The sequence below is a fragment of the Telopea speciosissima genome, chromosome 6 (genome assembly GCF_018873765.1).
Source record: "Telopea speciosissima isolate NSW1024214 ecotype Mountain lineage chromosome 6, Tspe_v1, whole genome shotgun sequence".
Taxonomy (NCBI): domain Eukaryota; kingdom Viridiplantae; phylum Streptophyta; class Magnoliopsida; order Proteales; family Proteaceae; genus Telopea; species Telopea speciosissima.
Window position 1 is genome coordinate 36,586,491 of NC_057921.1, and position 21,887 is coordinate 36,608,377.

Sequence of the window (21,887 nt, forward strand, 5' to 3'; positions counted from 1 at the left end):
CGGGTTTCGACCAGCCCAAAACCAGGTCGAAACCTAGTACTTTTTCCCCAGCGAACTCGAGATTGTGGTTTCGAGGCTCAGAAATAGTTTTTTAGGTCTGATTTTTGTATACTGCCTATTTTTGATATTCTAAACATAATGTACGAACTATTTTCACAAAAAAAAAACACTCAAAATGGCACTTGTGGTTATTGGCCCAAGTTTACTAGTGTGCGCTGAAGGATACACTAAATCTGGTATTATAAATACTTAGTTCACATAAAGCTAAAGTACAAGAACACTGAGTAATACATGTTATCCAAATAAAACATTAAGGTGCTCAACAGTCAACACTCGCTCATTCCATTCTGAGTTTTTTGGTGGGTCCAATTCACGAGCTGCGTACCATTGAATATTTCGGAGCCGTTCCTCTGAATGTACCACATATGTATCCCATGACATGCTTTGAGGCCAATTTGTTTTTTGGTACCATAACACTATTACCTTTGAGAAGAGAGGTTCACACACTGGATTAAGAGAATTGATGTAGGTTGTAGATGCACCAAACGAATGAAATATGCAAAGAAATCCACACTTTTTAGCCAAACTCCCACCGAGTTCTCCTATGTTTCGATCAAAACTTGCTAGCGAAACTTGCTATTTTTAAGTCCCGGTTTGGTTTGGTTCAACTGGTTTCGACCAGTTTCGACCGAAACCAACCGAAACCTTGAACTTTTTAAACTCGCACTCTTTCTCATCTTGCGAAACCGAGATATCTCGGTGGTTTTGGTTGGTTTTGACCGAGTTCGTTTTCCATGATCCAAACCAGCAGATACTCCCATGGATTCCCATCACAAGCTTGGGACCAGTGAGAGTGAGGACTTTACAAATGTACATCGGTATAGAAGATTAGTTGGGAAACTTATGTACCTTACTGTTAATCGGCCAAATATACTCTTTCTTGAAGATTCAACCCAAATTTCTCTATGCAATCTTTCTTGTTGTGAGCTTAGATGAATTTGAGAGAGGTTTGATTCTTGACAGATTTGTAAATTTTTGAACAATTTTGAAGTGCTCTCAATTTGACTCATTTTCCTAATTTCCATTCGTCTTGCTGATTTCAACTCATTTCAACCTGAAATTTGGTATTTTATATGAAGGATGAGGACATTTTGATTATTTTGGCCAAAATTTCGATATTTCTCCAATTTCATTTTGCTAATTTTGACAAAATATTGTATTATTTGTATTTCACGTGATTTCGTTTTCAGGTCCACCAAAACTGAAATAAGGTCCATGAAAACTGAAATATTTCGATTGTTTCGTTCAAAATTTTGAACTAATATCAGTTAACTTATCTGAATTAGTTCTTGTTAATGTTTTACTTCATGGTGCATTCTTGACCCAATTGGTTGAGGGCTCTTTTAACATTCCATTACGATCTTTTGAAACAGACCATAGATACAAGGATAAAACTTGCTTTTGCCCTTGCTAGACAGTGGTTTGGAGTATACATCACTGCTGAAGCACCAAATGATGGTAATTTTCTGGAATCTGCTAATTGCAGTCTTATGGTTTAAATTTTACGTGTAGTTGAAGTCATATCTAATAAGAAAAATTGTTTGCTTCCCATATGACTGGTTATTTGATTGCAGAATGGCTGTTGGATGGTCTTGCTGGATTTCTCACTGATTCATTTATTAAGAGATTTCTTGGAAATAATGAGGCACGTTATCGTCGATACAAGGTTTGTATTCTTTGGGCATTGATATAAGTAGTTTCCTGTCTAAAAAATGGCCCATGTTGAAGAAGCAATGGTCAGTAATTGTTTAGAGTTGAGGCAAATGACTGGTTCTAATGCAATCTGCACCATACATCAGTGCAGAGCATGGTGTTCATGATTATTCATTGCCTTGGGGGCACCATTTGTTTCATAAATATACAATGTCCCCAAAATCTTGCAAGGCATTAGGAATAAAATGGAATAGGAAAACTTAAAGAAAAGGTGCAAGATGAGTTAGAATACCAAACTCTGGGGCAGCGTTTTCACAGACTGTTGGACTGTGGTTGGCTGTTCAAATTGTTGACCTTTTTAGAGGATTTGTTGTAATGTGCTGATTGTGGTGATTGCTGACATAAGGGTAGTCAGAAGCCATTGACAAGTTGGACTTATTGTTTCAATTGCTTGGTCCAGCTGTTTGACCGTGATGTATATTATTTTGAAAACAGTTTGGAGGTACCTCATGTAAGTGACAAGACTTGAACTGTTGATGCAACATATGTGATGCAATCCCAATCAATATGTTGTTGGTTATTTCTTAGCTATTGATCATTGTTTATTAATTACAAACACAAGCTTATACTAAACTAATTGACATCAAACCGTTTGGACTGCTGGACTAGTTGGTCAGCTGTTGAACCACAAACCTTTTTGCCTGAATGATCTGATGCTCGGTCCCTTTTTTAAAAGGGTAAAGGTTTCCTACATGGTCCACTTAAGAAGCCTATTACATAAACGGTCCCAAAAAACTGCCATGTGGCAGATCAGTGTAGGCCCAAATTTTATGGACAGGTAGACCCTAAGTCTCTTGATCACATGTCAATCTTCAGCTAAGTCGGAGTGATGCGACCACGGGTTCGAAAACCCTAGATTTTGGTCGCTATGGGTCCACTGAAGTGGTAAATACTTATATCTGCAAGTCATAAGTATTTGGTAACTAAATAGGAAAAGGATGCAAAATGGAGTTATATTTATTGAACAGGGGTAATCTTAGAACGAAAGTAACTAAAGGATTTGTCAAAGTTGTTCCAAACCCCCAATTCTGCAGTGGCATGAGAGGCAGCAGCCCTAAGGCCCTCCCTGAGTTCATCTAAACTCCGTACACATTAGCAGAATTCATTCCGCTCCAAAAGAGCCTTGGACAGAAAAGCAAAATGAAGAAGAGGTGGCTTTCCTGGGGCTTTAGTAAAGGATCTCCAGTAGGGAACGGTGCTCCTTCTCATGCCCATTTGCCAACATCCAGAGAACCTGCCTTCTGCTATTTTCCACTCTGAATTTTGGGATTGAGTTTCCGGTTTGGTTGGTGATTCTGAGTTGCCCTATTTGAATCAGCAGCTTGGAAGGGCTGTTGGAACGGGCAAGGTTAGGAAAGTCAGGAGGGGTAACTGGAAATAATGAAATAAGGGATAAAAGACATCACTATATGAGGTTGTCTTCAATCTCTTTTCCATCAACCAGGGGTGGAAAAACCAGCAAGACTACGATGGAGAGAACTCTTCCACTTGGTATTGGATTGAACTGAAATTTTAGGGAAGATTCCTAGCTCACTGTCTTGTTTAACCAACACATCAAGCATCCAAATTTGAAGCCCGACAGTTGAAGAAAAGTTCTGAAATCAGGCCGGGATGTAACTCTAGAACCAGGTTTAAACTCAAGGAGATATCTCACAGCAGGAGAGTTGGTTTGGGATAAAACTCTAGGCCTTAGGTCTCCCTAGGGTAAGGATTCCAGCCCCCAAGTTTGAAGGTGAAAGGGTTAGGGGTAAGGGAGGACAGTTTGGTTCTCCTGGGCTGCAACTACCGCCCAGAATAGGATATACCAGCAAAGAATGATATCAGGAAGTGAAGACAAGAAACGGGTTAGGAAGAGAAGAGGAGAGGAGGAGGAGAACTAAGCACAGAAGAAGAAATAAGAGAGAGCACACCTGGGAGGGACGTGTTCAGAATCGCAGGGGGGGGGAGAGAAGGTAGCGCATATGACAGTATGACACTCACCCGTGTGGTACAACTCAATTTTCATTCCATATTGAACTATTTCTAAATTGGTTGATTACAAACATATAATAAGTAAAGAAAAAGACTCCAATAAGAAAACAACTCTACTAGGATTACTATAAAAAAGAAACTCCAAAACTTGCTAAACTCTTCCTTCCTATCCTACTCAAAATAATCGATTAAATATTTTTCCAAATAAAATAAAGCTCCCAAAATATCCTACTGAACCAACCAGCCAACCATAGTTGGACCCGGTTCATCCTGATATGCCTCCGAATGGGTTTGTAATGGTCTAAGGCATTGCTACTACATCACGGAGTTAGCCAAGTGGCAAATAGATCCTTAAAAATCCAGGACTATGGGAGGGCCTACTGGATCACAGAGTTTTCTAAGTGGCAAAATAGATCCTTGAAAATCCAGGACTATGGGAGAGTGCACAGTAGTGGTTGAAGTACCATAGGTGTGCATAGACATACAAAGGGATACATGTCAATGCGTGGCCGCGTGGGAGGGTATTTGGTTGAATTAAGTTCTGAAAGTTGACACCTGGCTAATGCAGTTCATGTGCCCTCTGTATCCAAGGACGAAATTGCTACATCATCTGTCAACGTGGCTCAAAATGATGGACCTTTTAGAAAGCTCTTCCAAAATGGGACAGTGTAAGCTGTAAAGGCAATTTAATGCAGGATCAATCCTGAAGCAGTAAAGCTAGCGAGTGATCAATCATAACAGGATTGCCGTTTTAAGAACAAAATTCTCTTACACTCTTTTTTAATTTTGTTTACACATGAAAGAAGAAAGGTAAAAGGATATGTTGGCTTCTCACCAGCTATAGAGAGAGGCCTCTCACCAATCTCCATCGTTGGCATCCCACAATCGAGCAGTTCTGGATCCCAAAGAACTGTTTTCTGTCTCTCACAGAACTCAAAAGTTCAATGCTAAATTATTTCTCAAATCGTTTCTTCTATTTTATCAGTACATTGTTTAAATAAAAGACCCAATGACTGAAACCTATGCTAACAGCAACTTCGACTAAAAAACGAAACTAATAAAATAAACAATGATGATATATTTTCTGCGTGGCCTGATTACAATCTCTTAAAATAAATAACTAACTAAAGAAAGAATTCCATGTTACTTGGAGATATGATTCCTAAAATCTAGGAATCTTTAATCCACACAATCACCTCTTTAATTGGGCCCACAGCTGTTGTCTTCAAGAGATAAGAGATCTTCACATGCCAGGCACAGCTTGGACTTGGGATAAGTTTCTAGTTTTATTGGAGATAGTAACCGCAAACACCTAATCTTCCTCCACAGGCCCCACCAAGCTTCCTGCACGCAGGCTGCAGAATCTGAGAGTTTATCGCCTGCAATTTAGGAGATTTTTCTAATCGCAAGCTTTACTTTTGAGTCCCAGGACTGGGCCTTCCAGTTGGTTCAGTTCCTGAACCAGAATTAAGCCATAAGCCTCAGAAAAAGCCAGATCTGCAGGTTTTGTAATAGAGTTGCAAGCCTTCTTTCTCCTTCCTCTGATTTGCATCACAATTTTCCCTTTTTAAAAAAAAATTGTACCAGGGAAATATAATTTACCATATGTTTGCTGGTGTTGCCTAATCATTCACCACCGGTAAGAATCTTTTGAGACATTCCTCTCATTCATCTCACATTGTATGCCATGAAAATAAACCTGGATTTCTTAATGTTCTTTTTTAGTACCTTCTCTGAATTTGGTCTCACTCACTTGAGCACCCTATTTTTCTTTATTGATTAGCTACAAATTCTTCCAATGCTAAGTTTTGTCTGAGTGTTAAAGCTGATAAACTTGTCTCAGTCTTTATTTTTCCTTTAACAAGCCTAGAAATTGGCCTCCTGGACTGCTCTAGTTCTTTAATTGCAAAGTTTGCACTTATTTGTGTTTTTCTATTTTTATCAAGTGCAGGCCAACTGTACTGTTTGCAAGGCAGATGTCAATGGTGCAATCGCTTTGAGCTCCTCTGCTTCTTTGTCAAGCCTGTATGGGACTCAATGCATGGGTTTATATGGCAAGATTCGATCATGGAAGTCTGTAAGTTAATTTTGCTGCCTTTTGAGGTCCCCTCTATATCCTTCATGTTCTTGTTTTACATGTCTCTATTGACAGGTGGCGGTTCTTCAAATGTTGGAAAAACAGATGGGGCCCGAGTCATTTCGTAAGGTGAGGGCTGAGGCTCTAGAAGCAGTTTATTCTGGCTTTTTGCTATTGTTAGTGATTAATCTGTATTTTCCCCCTTCCGATAACTATCTTTGGGCGAAATATATTATTTTTCAATTTTTGTTTCTATCATGGTTTTTTGGGTCACATGCATAGAATTAGGGTGTTGGATTTCTAATCTCTGAATGACATCCTGTTTTGGGTTTTGTTTCCATCAAATATTCAGATTTTGCAGATGATAATTCTTAGGGCTCAACATACAGCTCATCCCTTGAGAACCCTTAGTACAAAGGAGGTAATTGCAGCCTATCAGAGTTAGTAATTTATTCTTGTGATGATATGCATTACTCTTCCATGTGCTGTATTTTATTTTCATCAATAAGGTATGATTTTCATTCTTCTTCTTGTCGCTATGATTCATTACCTCTATGTATTTTCTTATCTCCAATTTTATTAGTACTTGTATATCCCGTTAGTGTCCTCGTTTTCAAAAAAAAAAAAAAACGACTTTGTATTCATGAACTTTCTAGGTTGTTCTTCCGTGCTCTTAATGCATCTTGTTGAAGTCTTTTGTCTAATCATTTTAGAAGTATTATTCCTAGTTTGGAGGTTCTTCCACCTTCGTTTATTTGCATTATAGATAATTAAATACAATTTTTGTTCATATATTATTACTAGCTTGTATGAATTCTCATATTATATATTGCTGTTTATGAAAAGGGGTTGGCTACTTGCTTGTTTCCTTTTTCACCCCTCAACTTGAGGAAAATTTCAAACATACTTGATCAACTTATAATCTTTCTTTTGGATCATGGAGCGCTATGTACCCAAACTATTATTATCTTTTATCCATTATAATAACAAGAGGACGGTCTGCCATTTCAATGTTCTTGCTTCTTTGTTTCCTTTTCAGTCTTTCAATTGAAGAAATATTTCAAAGATACTCTAAAATCTCATTGTAGTCTTTATGGACCAACAACATATTATGTTCCCATTTCCCATCTCTCTCTCTTTCTCTTTGTGGGATATCTTTCTCAATCCTATCCATTATCCCTTACCAAAAAAAAAGAGTTTTCCATTTTAAAGCTCCTACTTCAAAATGGAGAGTTTGCCGTTTCAAGCTCCTACTTGCTTTTTCCCTTTTCTACCTTCAACTTAAAATTTTACAGATGCTCGTAACACATCCTTTAAAGATTCCTTCAAGATCCATGTAACACTCTATTTCAAAACTTAATGAACAGATCAAAATCTTTATTCTTGCCTTCTTGGTGTACAGTATATTGATTTCAAACTTCAAAGCTGTGAAACAATTTCATGAAATGAACTACCTATGCACATGTACTAGACATATTGTCACATGCTTGTTGGTTGTGCTTTGCATGTGCCATCAACTAGTTCATGGATCACGTAAAAGTTCATGGATTTATAGATTTTGACTTGATTCTCTTACTTGGCAACAAGGATGTAAAATTTTGAGGACCTGAGGTAACTTTAATAAGATTACTGAATAACGTAGGCATGCGCTTATATGTACTGTGAAATAAAATTCTTTACCTTGTGTGAAAACAAAATATTTTCTTATGTCACTTTTAAAAACTAAATGTTAGGGGAAGGGTTTCATTTGATGCAAACTGTCTGTTAATTAGAATCTTCGTCATGCTAGTTGCATTTTAATCAAATTATATTCGATAAATATATTCTCTTTAAGGTTTGTATTTAAAATTAATTACTTCAGCGATATGAAAATGGCTCTTTTTGTATTTCACTTTCAAGTATCTGGAGATATCATATTTAATTGTTATTCATCTAAAAGGATGAAGATAATATCATGATGTTGTCGCGTGTTTCTATAGTCCTCAATTTGTCCTTTTTTATTTCTAATTTTGTGATGCAGTTCCGACAGTTTGCTAATAAGGTCGGCAATCTTGAGCGTCCTTTTCTTAAAGAATTTTTTCCTCGTTGGGTGGGATCTTGTGGATGTCCTGTCCTAAGGTTGGATGCCATTTAAACTGACTTTTTCACCTTCGTCACCTTTTTTGCTTGAGTTGCATCTATAACTGATTCCCTTTATTTAATGTTTTTACTTTTGTTATTCCTTTTTTTTTTTTTTTTGAAGGATGGGATTGTCTTATAACAAAAGGAAAAATTTGATTGAATTGGCGGTTCTTCGAGGCTGCACAGCTATGCTGGACTCAATTACATCAATTCCTAATGGTATTCCCGAATCTGAAACCCGAGAAGGTGATGTTGGGTGGCCTGGGATGATGAGCATTAGAGTTCACGAACTTGATGGAATGTATGACCATCCAATTCTTCCCATGGCTGGAGAGTCTTGGCAGTTGCTAGAAATACAATTGCACTCGAAGCTTGCTGCGAGGCGCATTCAGAAGCCTAAGAAAGGCTCCAAACCTGATGGCTCAGATGATAATGGGGAAGTTGTTGCTTCTGTAGATATGCGTTCTAAGTATGTTATGATCTTGTTTTGTCTCTAAAAGTCAAGTTCTAATATCAAAGCAGGTGTTTTTGACTTCCGTATCAAGTATGATGCAGTTAGTTCTTTGTGCAGTGTGGAATCTCCTTTACTATGGATCAGGGCTGATCCGGAAATGGAATATCTTGCGGAAATTAATTTTAATCAACCCATCCAGATGTGGGTAAGGGGATTTTAACCCCTTTTTTTTTTGTTGCAGTTAGAGGTTATTTTACATTTATCTTTTGCTTTTCTAATCATTCTATGTGTTAACAGGGTATAATGATGAACTTTTTTTGAAGTCAACAAATGATCCAAATGATTAATGTTCATAGTTTTAATATCTACATAGTTAGAGTTTTTAAATTTACATAATTTAAGTTTTCAATCATTGACTCCTTGGAACCTTGTAAGGTTTGTATTTTAGTGTTAATTGCTATACTGCCATCTGTAAATTCTTATTTATATTTTATGTACTGTTAAATTTATCATAATAATTTTATGTTCCTGGATGAATGATCTTTCCCTATATTTATAATATTCGACAAATTTACTGTTTTTTTGCATTTTTGGGTACATGTCGTGCTATGCATGTGCATGTTCTTAACAACTAAGGAAAAATTGCTATGGGTAGCTAATTCCTTTGCATTTTGTTTGGGATGGTAAAAATATTTTGTGCTTGTTTCATGCACACTCTTTTAAGTTTTAATGCCGTATGTCCCAATTCTGAATCTCTAGTTCTGTCTCTGTATCTTCCCTCTTTCCACTTAATAGTTGTATTATCGAATTTTTTCCTTTTTGTGACAGTTACGAACCTGTGCTACATTTAGTTAGTTAATGAAGTTTTTACTTTGCAATGGAGGATCCAGGGATCGGGATAGGGGTCTGGTTCGTCTCAATTGGCCAATGCTTACTGAAATTTAGCTTGGATCAGCGGATCTAGCTGAAGCACTTGGATGGTCCATGCCTGATCCCGGCAAGAATCACCAATTCTAAAATCCTTGGTTGCAGTTCTGTAATTTTTTGTTGGTCTTCTAGTGCTCAGGATGTGCATGACATTGACACAGATTTAATCCTACAGTAGTGATTGATGGGATGCATTTCTCTAAAATGCACCTTCTGTTCTTCCACTTTCTCTAATTGACTGTTGCATTGTTATTTGTTGATCTAAGGTTTGAGATTTTGACAGGGTAAATTAATTCAAGCCCTATCGAAATCAAAATGGATGAGATTCGTTGAAATGGTTGAGAAAAATGAGGGGAAATAAGGCAAATACTAAAGTTTTAAAATGAAGCTGTAGGGATGGTTTTTAAAGCGTAAATATGCATATATGAATGACTAGATGTAAAAAAAAAAAGAATACTCAGAGTGGGGGTTTGGTTCCACACCCTATTTTACTAGTGTAAGCATTCAAACATTGCTCAAATTTTAGAAAAAAAATTGAACCAAGATGATAAGATTTAGGGACATACCTTTCTCTTGAAGTTTCAACCCAAATATATCTGTGGAATCTTCTCATGGGAGCTTAGATGAGTTTGGGAGGGATTTGAATCCCTAAAGATTTTAAGTTTTTGTACAAATTTCAAGTGTTCAAGCAAATTCAACTCTTTTCCCAAATTTTGACAATTTTGACTCATTTCATCAATTTCGACTCGAAATTTGGTACTTTATATGAAGACATGTGACATAATTTTAACAATTCAATCATTTCTCTTTGCTCATTTCAATGAAATATTGTATTTTTTTGTGTGTTTTGCATGTGATTTTGTATCTAGCTCCATCAAAACCAAAATATTTCGCCAAATTTTGACCATTTTGATAGGAATTTTGAACATTACAATGTCTATTTCAGATTAATCAATTGGAGAAGGAAAAAGACGTCGTTGCTCAGTCACAAGCAATTGCAACATTGGGGGCCTTACCACAGTATTCTTTTTCAGTCGTGAATGCTCTGAATAATATCCTCAGCGATTCAAAGGTATCTCTTCAACTTTTAAGGTACTTTTTGTTTTGATTCTCTTGTTATAATTCTGATTTATATATATTGTTTTCTTCCTGGTGCTAGGCCTTTTGGAGAGTCCGAATAGAGGCAGCTTTTGCATTAGCTCATACAGCGTCTGAGGTATTCTGATCCGTTGCCTTTCCTCTGTTTCATAGTTTTGTAAACCTCATATAATCTTCTGTCTTTGTTGTATATAGAACTCCCTCTATTCCTTTACCTTTAATAGAATGTTTATTTTAAGGTGATGTCAGCGGTATTTGCTTTTGTGTGTTAGGTGTTAATTTAATCGTTATAAATGATAATCTTATGGGCAAAACAGCCAGAAATTTCCTGGCAAACTAGAAACTCTGCGTGGGCCTTCCTGCAATCTGTAACTTTGTATCTCATTAGTGACATGAACATGTGCTGATATCAACTCTTCTATTCACTTGAAGAATCTTGTTTTTGTTCCCCCCCCCCCCACACCGCCGTAACTTGGGAACAATTTCATAGCTTGTTTGTTTTGGCCAGTAGCAATCTGAGAGATACAGCTGGTAGCGGGGAGAGAAGGTCAAGGTAGTCAGTTTGGTAGTATGATGGGAATAAACCCCAAGGGAAGGTGGTGGGTAGATTTAAACAAAATCTAGGCTGGTTTGTTTCAAATATCTGACGCTAGAACCAATTGGGAAAACTTGCAACTAAACAACAGTCTGAAGTGTGTTATGGTCTAACAAAGCTAGAGCAGCGAAATGTAATGAGGTAACAAAAAATTGAAAAGGAAATAGTTGTAGAATTGCTTCTACTTAGTACTTAACAGTTAACTCTTGCTCTCCTTGAAGTACATCAAAGCTCTATGGAGTGAACAGCCATCAGCAGAAAATACATTTTCATTCCCTAGCAAAATCACCCATACAAAATGTTTTACAAGCCTTTCTATAGACATGAACTTCCACATCCCTTTGTTGCTTATGCCCCAAGGAACTAGTTATATACTTATATGGAGCATAAGCATAGTTATCAAGGCGTCGCCTATTGCTTTAGGCAACTAGCTACTTGTAACACAAGTGATTAGTTACTTACAATTATTAACTAAAACTTGCTGATGTAGGACAACCTAGTGTTTCAAAATCTAAGGCTGAACTACAATAGAAAGGTTGTCAGAGAAGTGTAGGATGTATTAGGGTTTTAGGGAATATACAAGAAACAAGGAAAGTGTAAGGGAAAGCTTCTGTTTTGGGATTGTGAACAGTAACTTCGAAGAAAAAGAGAACACAGGGGAGGAGGGGGAGGGGGAGGGGGAGATGGATAAAGGGAGAGAAAACTGCTAATGCAACCTAGGGTTTCAAAACTCTAATTTTGGGTAGCTATGGGCCCACAGGTGAAAACTCGAAGAGACAATAGTAAATTTGTAAATGTATTGAAATATAGGACCTCTTTCAGGTAAGAAAGCAGATTCTAGGATTAAACATGAAATAAATGAGGAAAATTCTGGAATTTCAGAATAGTATGAGGAAAAAATAGAAACAATTTTGAAAGTGTGGGTGTTTGGTAATAATAAGTTTCTGTCCTGTGCCAAAACCTGCGTCACCTTCAGCCTCATGAGTTACCACATCACAAACCATTGGTTAGTTTATTGGCTTGCGGTTGAGAGAACTCTTTCAAATAGAGTCCAATCGGGTGCTAAGATTTTAGAAGAAGCTTCCCAACGCATGGGACTATTGGTTCTGACCAACCATCACTTGAAACAGAAATCAGAAGACAAAACTCCCTGAAAACAGAACTTGACGGTGGGTGTAGGTTCAGAGATAGTTTCAGACAGAGTTCTCAAAGCAGGATATGTTTCAGGGGATAATGACCTAGGGTTAGAGTCACCTAGAGGAGAGGGACTCACTCCAAAAATCTTAAGAAGAAGGGGAAGAGACGGGCGAGATCAAACCAAACTTGTGGGATTGTAAGTACCGCCAGTATGAAGAGAGTTAACAAGAAGAAACAGAAGAAAGAAGATAAGAAGGAACAAACCTGGAAGAAAGGATTCAAATTGAATCAAGTAGGGGAAGAGACCAACCGAGAGGGAGAAAGCATTCAGCCAACAGGCTTGCACTGCAACACACAAACTCAGCAACTATTTCATTCATTCAAATCTGTCTATTTTGATGGGTTGCTTACTGGACTCTAAAATACGTAGTTAATTATAATTGTTGAAGCCTAAATCTTCTAGATTACTTGGACCCCAACCAACTAACTAAAAGAGGATTCTTTAATGACTGAACTAAAGGCAACTACACTACCTTATGGACCCATTACTATTAAATATCTATTTTTGTACACTCCTTTAGATCCCCCACTTTTGGGCCTTTTAATCATTTCGTCACAAATAAAAACTCAATGAATTAATAGCCCATACCCAAAAGATATTAAAATAACACTAATTTCTAGATCGGGCTTGCATTACTTTACTTTCAAGTAGATAGAAAATTACAAAATTACCCGAGCCAAATTACAAAATGCCCTAAACAAAATTGCAAAGTACCTTTATACTTGAATAATAACCCAAATATGTCCTAAAGGTCAGATTACAGAAATACTCCTTATACTAGAAACTTATGACAGTCAAGTATGACAAGTGTTGGTTGTTAGTGAAGTTTTGCATCATAGTCTCATTATAGTGATCCTGCTGGTGGTGGTCCTGATGGGTTTTAGTTTTATGGTTTTCCTAGTTCTACGGAGTTCCTGTTTACTTGTGAATCTCTTTGTTTGGTAGTGTTAATTTGTGCCAAAAAAAAGCAGGCCACTTCTTTGGTTGTCAATGTTGCAATTCACGTCCTAATTTTATTTCTTTTGGGGGTTGGGGCTGCCTTTATGGGCTCTGAAATTGTGCCTTCTCTTTCTCTCCATTTGCTGTGTGGTAGAAGAATGGGTTTGGGCTTTGTGTAGGTTCTTTTACTGGGTTGGTACTAATATGGGTTCAAGGGTATTTTTGTCATAGGGGTATTTCAGTCCTTGTACCTATTCTATAATGTTCCTACTATCATTATAAATAAAGAGGGGCTGTGATCTTAAAGTCACAAACCATTATTCATATTCTCAACATGGTATCAGAGCCCTAATGCTTACCATCACAAAACCCTAGAGCTTTCCCTTTCTTCTTCCCTTTCTCGTTTTTTGTGCTGCCAGCCACTACCACATCTCCCGTCTCTCTCTCTCTCTCTCTCTCGCCTATAGCGTTTCCAGACACTGCTGGTACCATCGCCAGCTTCCACCGACCCTCTCTCTCCTTTTCGGTCTCGCCGCCAGTGCCAAGCACCACTGCCATTGCCATTGCTTCCTTCTCTCAGTCACGACTCCACCTGCTACCACCTTCTTCTCTTCACCCTTGGTGGTGAGTTATCTCCCACCAAGGGTTGTTATCCCTGCCATGTTTTAAATCCATCTTCGTTGGGATTTGTTGATGTTTTTTTCTCGGGATCCCTTGGGAGTGTTGATGATTTGTTGAGTTCTTCCCTGACTAGCAACTATAACTGATCCTGGGATCTCCACCGCATCTACTGGACACGAAGGGGCTAATTAGCGTGACTTCCTTTCGTTCCCTGCGAGCTTCATTAAATTACTTGATGTGGTCGCGGTTCTGCTTCCTTGCCATTGGTTCCCGTGGTCTTTCTGGTTATATCACATGAACATCTGTTAAGCCTATTGATGCTGGTCCGGCTCAAGATAAATGGATGATGACATCCAACTTTCTTGTGATATCTTACCTCATCAACTCCATGGATCCTGAATTCGCTGGGGGTTATTTTCTTCTTGATACCGCTGCCAAAATTTGGAAGATTGCCAAGGACACTTATTCCTAGGTCAGTAATGCTGCCCAATGCTATGAACTTCGCTAAAAGATACATGCTACCAAACAACATGAATTATCTCTTTCCCAGTATTACTCCAAGCTGCGTAGCATGTGGCTCAGTTCGATTTTTATGGGCCCTTTATTGCTACTAGCGATGATGCTACTGCCTTCGAAAGATGGGAAGATGGTCTTCATGTATTCGACTTCCTCGATGGCCTTACCATTGAGTTTGACCAGATTCGGGCTCATGTCTTCACCTGCAATCCATTCCCTACACTTGAGCAGGCTTATGCCATGGTGCAATCAAAGGACAGTCGTTGCAATACTATGGTTCACCCAGTTACTCCCCCTCTTCTCTAGTCCACAAAGTTCATCCCTTGGGGACCCTTCCCGAGGTACTGGTAATGTAGTCCTAGATAGGTAGGAGACCTACTAGGAGCCAGATAACAGGATCAATAGCAAAAGGGGTTGTTGGTTTGAATGGACAGCACCTAGGTTTTAGGTTAATTCTAGGGTTTAGAATGGGAATTTGGGAATGGGTCTTATGTAGGTTTAATATGCAGGTCTAGGAGGTTATTATGGGATAAAAATAATTGGATTTGGTTAAGTTTGAAAATCTGCAGAATTAGGGTTAGGGTTTTGGGTTTTAGGTTTAAGGATCTAGGCTGAAAACTAGGGTTTAGATGGTCAGATGGGACTCAAATTGGGATCGAGTGTAGGAGGGAGAGGGAGGGATGTTTGCAGGAAACGAAAATTACTTACTGGTTTGATCTCCTTCAAAGGCAGCAGCATCAGCTTGAAGAAACTCGATTGAAGAAGAAGAAGAAGAACCTCCCGGTACTGGACAGACGCAAGGAGTCGTGAGAGTCCACTCACCCTAGCACCTTGAGATCCACAAGGCAACACTCACACAAGGGAGCAACAGCAGCAACAAAGGCAGCAAGCGTAAAGCTAAGTTTTTATTAATCAAAATTCGTATTCAATGCTGGCCTCCTTTACAAACTTATATAGAAGACTCAAAATAGACTTAGACACTAAAAAAGAAAGGCCTAACCCTATCCCTAACCTATTAGGTAACTTAAACTGACTAGGAAACTAGAATACTAAAGGAAATAGACTCAAAACATGGCTGGACTTATAGAGTCGTAATCCAGCCCAACTTACATCACATGACCACTTAAGTTGTCACATGACCACTTAACCAAGTTACATGATCACTTAAATTGAATCAATTAGATGCAACCAATTTGAATCGGTTCAATTAAAAAACATAAAAATAAACTAAGTATTGGACTAATCCCGTATGCAACCTATATACCCCTAGTTTAGGCTCATTAGAGTGGCCTATTACATAGAAAACCCTTGGGATCAAAGGCCCAACATATATATATTCCAACCGTAGACTTATTCCTAATAAAAGAAGCCCAGTTTGGTGATAATTCTGCATCAACTCTCCCTAGCTTGAAAAAATTCGTCCTCGAATTTTGTAGTTGTAAGGGGGAAACAACATGTGAGTAGCAGATTTGACCATTCCCAAACAAAACTCTGGTGGGGCAGGAACATTAGGAATATAATCTTCCAGGCGTGGAGTTTTCTCTTCGAGGAACCATGGTGGCATAACAAACTCTATATGCTTTACCTCTGAATCAGCACCAACTGTGAATGTCCTACCCAAAGAGTCTTCAGTGTTAGCAACCTTCTTATCTAATACTTGAGACACAAGCTCCACCTCTTCAAGAACAGCATCTTGAAGGTCATTGTTCTTCTGTAGAATCACCTCTGAATCCATTACATGCTGAATATCCCTCAATGGGGGTCACTCGTTTGGCTGCTCCCCTGGCACTACATTAGAAAAATCATGCAAGAACTCCTTGATGGGCTGTGCCAACTTGACCTCAAGCTGGGCAGCAACTTCTTGTGTAACCACGGCTAGGATCAGACCTGAATCATGGCTGGTCTGTTCAAATTCCTTCTGTGGTACAGCTAAAACTTTATTCTCATAATCTGTCCCCTTCTGACTGGTGCGCATGGTTTGTCGTTTGCGCATCTCGGAGGGTAGATTAAGAGGATTTAGAATGACCTGCTGTCCCTTGTGTTCTCTATACCTTTCTCTATCTTCTCTGTAATCTCTGTATCCATATCTGGGATTCCCATATCTGTCAGGGGTGACTCTCTGTTCTTCCAATCGTTGCAACCTAACCATGAAGGCATCAGCTGCAGCCCTCTGGGCTTTAATTACAGCCCTATATTCAGCAACAAGCTTCTGGAACTTCTCGAGTATTGCAGCCATGGGGTCAGCCATGGACTCTGATACCAAATAATGTAGTCCTAGATAGGTAGGAGACCTACTAGGAGCCAGATAACAGGATCAATAGAAAAAGGGGTTGCTGGTTCGAATGGACAACACTAGGTTTTTGGTTAATTCTAGGGTTTAGGATGGAAATTTGGGAATGGGTCTTATATAGGTTTAATATGCAGGTCTAGGGGGTTATTATGGGATAAAAATAATTGGATTTGGTTAAGTTTGAAAATCTGCAGAATTAGGGTTAGGGTTTTGGGTTTTAGGTTTAAGGATCTAGGCTGAAAACTAGGGTTTAGATGGTCAGATGGGACTCAAATTGGGATCAAGTGTAGGAGGGAGAGGGAGGGATGTTTGCAGGAAACTAAAATTACTTACTGGTTTGATCTCCTTTAAAGGCAGCAGCAGCAGCTTGAAGAAGCTCGATTGAAGAAGAAGAAGAACCTCCAGGTACTGGACAGACGCAAGGAGTCGTGAGAGTCCACTCACCCTAGCACCTTGAGATCCACAAAGCAACACTTACACAAGGGAGCAACAGCAGCAACAAAGGCAGCAAGCATAAAGCTGAGTTTTTATTAATCAAAATTCGTATTCAATGCTGGCCTCCCTTACAAACTTATATAGAAGACTCAAAAATAGACTTAGACACTAAAAAGGAAAGGCCTAACTCTATCCCTAACCTATTAGGTAACTTAAACTGACTAGGAAACTAGAATACTAAAGGAAATAGACTCAAAACATGGTTGGACTTATAGAGTCGTAATCCAGCCCAACTTACATCACATGACCACTTGAGTTGTCACATGACCACTTAACCAAGTCACATGATCACTTAAAATTGAACCAATTGGATGCAACCAATTTGAAATGGTTCAATTAAAAAACATAAAAATAAACTAAGTATTGGACTAATCCCGTATGTAACCTATATACCCCTAGTTTAGGCTCATTAAAGTGGCCTAGTACATAGAAAACCCTTGGGATCAAAGGCCCAACATATATATATATATTCCAACCCTAGTCTTTTTCCTAATAAAAGAAGCCCAGTTTTGTGATAATTCTGCATCAACTGGTGATCGTTTCGTTCCTGATCGTGTTCCTGTGAAGTGTAATTTTTGTGGCAAGGAACGACATACTAAAGACAGGTGCTGGAAATTATATGGACGTCCCACTGATACTCAGGGACATGGGCAGAGTCGTCCTTCTTTAGCTAGAGTTAACCAGACTTCTTCTGAGGACACTGTTTTTGCTCAGTCCCTATCTCAGGAGGAACTTCAGCATCTTCGTCATTTGATGACCTGGCTTGACACTTCTTCTTCATCAACACCTTCTGCTGCCAGGGACTTTTGCTCCTTCTGCTTCATCTTCATCCACACCAGGTATTTCTTTTAGTGGCAACTGTGCCTCAGTCATGTCCACCTCTTGGATACTTGACCCAGGTGCCACTGATCACATGAAAGGTTCAAAGGTTCTCCTACTCAATGCTTTCAATACTGTCCGTTGTCAGGTAACAGTAAAGTCCGTGTAGTTTATGGTTCTCTTTCCACTGTTTCTGGGAAGGGCACCATTAAGTGAACTCCTCCTTTATTTCTTTCTTCTATCTTGCATGTTCCCAAATGTTCTACTAATTCCATTAGTGGTCTTACACGGGATTTGAACTGAATGTAACCTTCTTTCCTACCCATTGTATCTTTCAGGACTTGGAAACTGGTCGTACAATTGGCAGTGGTAAAGTGGTTGGTGGTCTCTACATGCTTGATAGTTCCCCATTAACCCCATCAACTTTGGTCTCTCAAGCTCCTCTTCCTGATTTGTCGGCATATGCTTTGGTTGAACTGCATAAGTGGCACCGTCGTTTAGGAGACCCTCATCTAGGATTTTTATCTACCTTATTTCCCAGTTTGGTAAAGAGTTGTAACTCAAACAAAATTTTCTTGCGATGCTTGCATTTTTGCAAAGCAAACTAGAGCTTTTAATCTGGTTTCAGATAGTAGAAGTTTAATTCCATTTGGTTTAATTCATTCTGATGTGTGGGGCCCTACTCGTTGTGTTTCTACCTCTGGTTACCGGTGGTTTGTCACCTTTATTGATTGTTTTAGTCGTACTACTTCAGGTTACCTTATGCACTAGAAGAGTGATGTTTTCTCCTGCTTTCAACTGTTTCACAAAATGGTTCAGACTCAGTTTGATGCCTAAGTAAAAATTTTTGGACGGACAATGGGAAGGAATACCTGGACGGATTGCTTCAAACGGAAGAATCGTCATCTCTTGGAAGTGGCTAGATCTCTTATGTTTACAATGGCTGTCCCTCCTTGTTTTTGGGGTGATGCCGTACTTCTTGCCGTTTATTTCATAAATCGTCTGCTTTCCCGGGTGCTAGTAGCTCGCTGCCCTCTTGATGTCCTATTGGGATCTTTTGCCTTTATGGTGCCTCCTAAGGTATTTGGTCGTGTTGTATTTGCTCGAAATCATCATGTCCGTGGGAAGTTTGATTCCAAGGGTCTTCGTTGCATTTTTTTGTGTGGCTACTCTGCTACCTAGAAGGGGTAAGTGCTATCACCCGACTACACAGAAGTTTTTGGTCACCATGGATGTAATTTTTAGGGAATTTGAGGCCTATTTCTCATCCCCTGGACCTCTTCAGGGGGACTCTGTAAGTGAAGAGGTGCCCCTCATTGCGCCATTGGTAGATGTGCATGTGCCTACAACGGAAGATCCATCCATAGAACTTGAGGATGGTATAATAGGGTAAAAACAAGAGCAGCCTTTGATTCAGAGGGAGCAGGAGCAGCCTTTAATTCAAGGGGAGCCCAACACCTTGAAGACATTCTCTCGAGGAACGTGGCATAAAAGAACTACCACCACTGCCCCAACTCAATTGGCACTACCTGTTTCAAGTTCTCCTTTTGGTGAGTCTGCTTTTGATCCTAGTCTTGACTTACCAATTGATATTCGTAAGCCAAGAAGAACCTGTTCAGCATCCCATTTCCATTTTTGTTTCATATAATTCTCTTTCTACTTCTTTCTATGCATTTGTTACCTCCTTGTCCTTTGATTTTATTCCTAACACTTGGCAGGAGTTATTAGCTAATTCGAGGTGGAAAGAAGCAATGAATGAAGAAATGAGTGCTCTGGAAAAAATGACACTTGGAATTGGTGACACTTCCTTTAGGAAAGAAACCCATGAGCTACAAATGGGTTTTTGCTGTTAAACCGAAGGCTGATGGATCGGTGGAATGATACAAGCCAGGTTGGTTGGTAGAGGCTTTACCCAAACTTATGGGATTGATTGTCAGGAAACGTTTGCCCCAATAGCAAAGATGAATACTACTAGGGTAGTTATTTCTTGTGCTACTAACCAAGGATGGGATGTTCAACAACTTGATGTGAAGAATGCATTTCTCTATGGGGAGCTATAAGAAGTATACATGGAAATCCCTCCTAGCTTTGCTGCCCCATAGACAGGGATAGGTGTGTCGTCTGAAGAGAGCTTTATATGGCCTAAAACAGTCTCCTAGAGCGTGGTTCGGTCTTTGCCATAGAGCCATGCTGTCCATTGGATATAAATAAAGCAATGCTGATCATAGTTTATTTATCAAGAAGACGGGCCAGCATTTTACAACTTTGATTGTCTATGTGGATGACATAGTAATCCCTGGGAGTGATGTTGATGAAATAGGCAAACTAAAAGCCTAGTTGGGGACAAAATTTGAAATTAAAGACCTGGGGAAGCTTCGATATTTTCTTGGGATCGAGGTTGCTCATTCACTCAAGGTATCTCTCTCTCAAAGACAGTATACATTTGATCTTTTGTCAAAGAACGTATACACTTGATCTTTTGTCTGACACTGGAATGCTGGGATGTAAGCCTGTTGATACACCATTGGAACCGAATACTCATTTAAAGAGCAAGGATGGAGAACCAGTGGATAAGGGCAGCTATCAAAGACTGGTTGGGCAACTAATTTATCTATTCTACACACGGCCAGATATAGCCTTTGCAGTAAGTGTAGTTAGCCAATGTATGCATAATCCTCATTCTACTCATCTGGAGGCAGCGTATAGGATCTTGAGGAATTTGAAGTCTTCTCTTGGAAAGGACATACTTTTTTCTCCTCAAAATCCTCTACGAGTTGAGGCATTCACTGATTCTGACTGGGCAGAGTGTCCAGATGACAGAAGATCTACTTTAGGTTATTGCACTTTCGTAGGAGGTAACTTGGCGATGCAATAAGCAAGCAGTTGTTGCTCAATCCAGTGTTGAAGCAGAGTTTCGGGCTATGGTTCATGGAATATGCAAACTTCTTTGGTTCCAAGGTCTTCTTCAAGATTTATGTGTTAATGTTGAACTGCCTATGCGCCTTTATTGTGACAGTAAATCAGCCATAAGTATTGCACATAATCCAATTCAACATGATCGCACCAAGCATGTTGAGATTGATTGTCACTTCAAGGAGAAGTTAGAGCAAGGAGTCATTTGTGTCCCATTTATCCAGTCTAGTGAGCAATTAGCTGATATTCTCACTAAGGGAATTAGTAGTAAGAGTTTTTGTTCTATAGTTCGCAAGTTGGGCATGTTTGATATTTATGCACCAACTTGAGGGGGAGTGTTGTAATATGGGTTCAAGTGTATTTTTGTCATAGGGGTATTTCAGTCCTTGTACCTATTGTAGAATGTTTCTACTAACATTATAAATAAAGAGAGGCTGTGATCATAAAGTCAAAAGCCATTATTCCTATTCTCAACAGTAGTGAATTTGATGCTTCCTGTTCTCTCTTTTTCTCTCTCCCCTCAGTGTATGTGCCGAAGGTGTTCTGATTCCCAGGCTATTTTCATAAGAGACTTGATATTTTACCTGCTCTTTGGGAAACTGTGTACCATCTGCTTGAAAGTTCTGGTTCACAATTTCCAACAATTATGCATAGAATTTCATCAAAGATGAATATTAGGTACTCCGATTTATAATTTCATAAGTTATATGATAAGACAAATGAATTTCTTACATCCTATCTGAAATCCAAAATAAATATTTACCCTTTTGTGTACTTCATATATTACTAAGATCATGAGATTCAGCAGTAGTCCATTGTGCACCATTCTTGTGGATCCTTCAACATTTTTAAAGTGAAAGGCTGTATTTGTTATGTGGTGATATGTGTACTGTTTTATTTTGCTCTATGTATGTATTTGACCATGGTGATTGTCTGGCAGGAAACTGATTGGGCTGGTTTACTCCATCTGGTTAAATTTTATAAAAACCGAAGATTTGACCCAAACATTGGACTCCCGAGGTTAGATTCTTAACTTGTTCACTTCAAGCTCTGCAAGCTGACTAACAGAATGCTATGCAA

The 21,887-nt window shown here is 38.9% G+C and overlaps 1 protein-coding gene across 4 annotated transcripts in view; it reads left to right on the plus strand.

The window, feature by feature from the left end:
* The window catches only part of LOC122664213 (transcription initiation factor TFIID subunit 2), a 93,696-nt gene that overhangs the window by 32,017 nt on the left and 39,792 nt on the right, over positions 1-21,887 (plus strand). For 2 of the 4 annotated variants that reach the window (XM_043859937.1, XM_043859940.1), the window contains 11 exons: positions 1,434-1,518; positions 1,635-1,726; positions 5,696-5,821; positions 5,897-5,950; positions 6,174-6,242; positions 7,842-7,939; positions 8,064-8,411; positions 8,502-8,601; positions 10,270-10,395; positions 10,483-10,539; positions 21,748-21,827. In XM_043859937.1, coding sequence (XP_043715872.1) covers positions 1,434-1,518; positions 1,635-1,726; positions 5,696-5,821; positions 5,897-5,950; positions 6,174-6,242; positions 7,842-7,939; positions 8,064-8,411; positions 8,502-8,601; positions 10,270-10,395; positions 10,483-10,539; positions 21,748-21,827 — 1,235 coding nt within the window. The remainder of the gene's footprint in view (positions 1-1,433; positions 1,519-1,634; positions 1,727-5,695; positions 5,822-5,896; positions 5,951-6,173; positions 6,243-7,841; positions 7,940-8,063; positions 8,412-8,501; positions 8,602-10,269; positions 10,396-10,482; positions 10,540-21,747; positions 21,828-21,887) is intronic. The other 2 variants (XM_043859938.1, XM_043859939.1) reach the window with 2 other exon arrangements.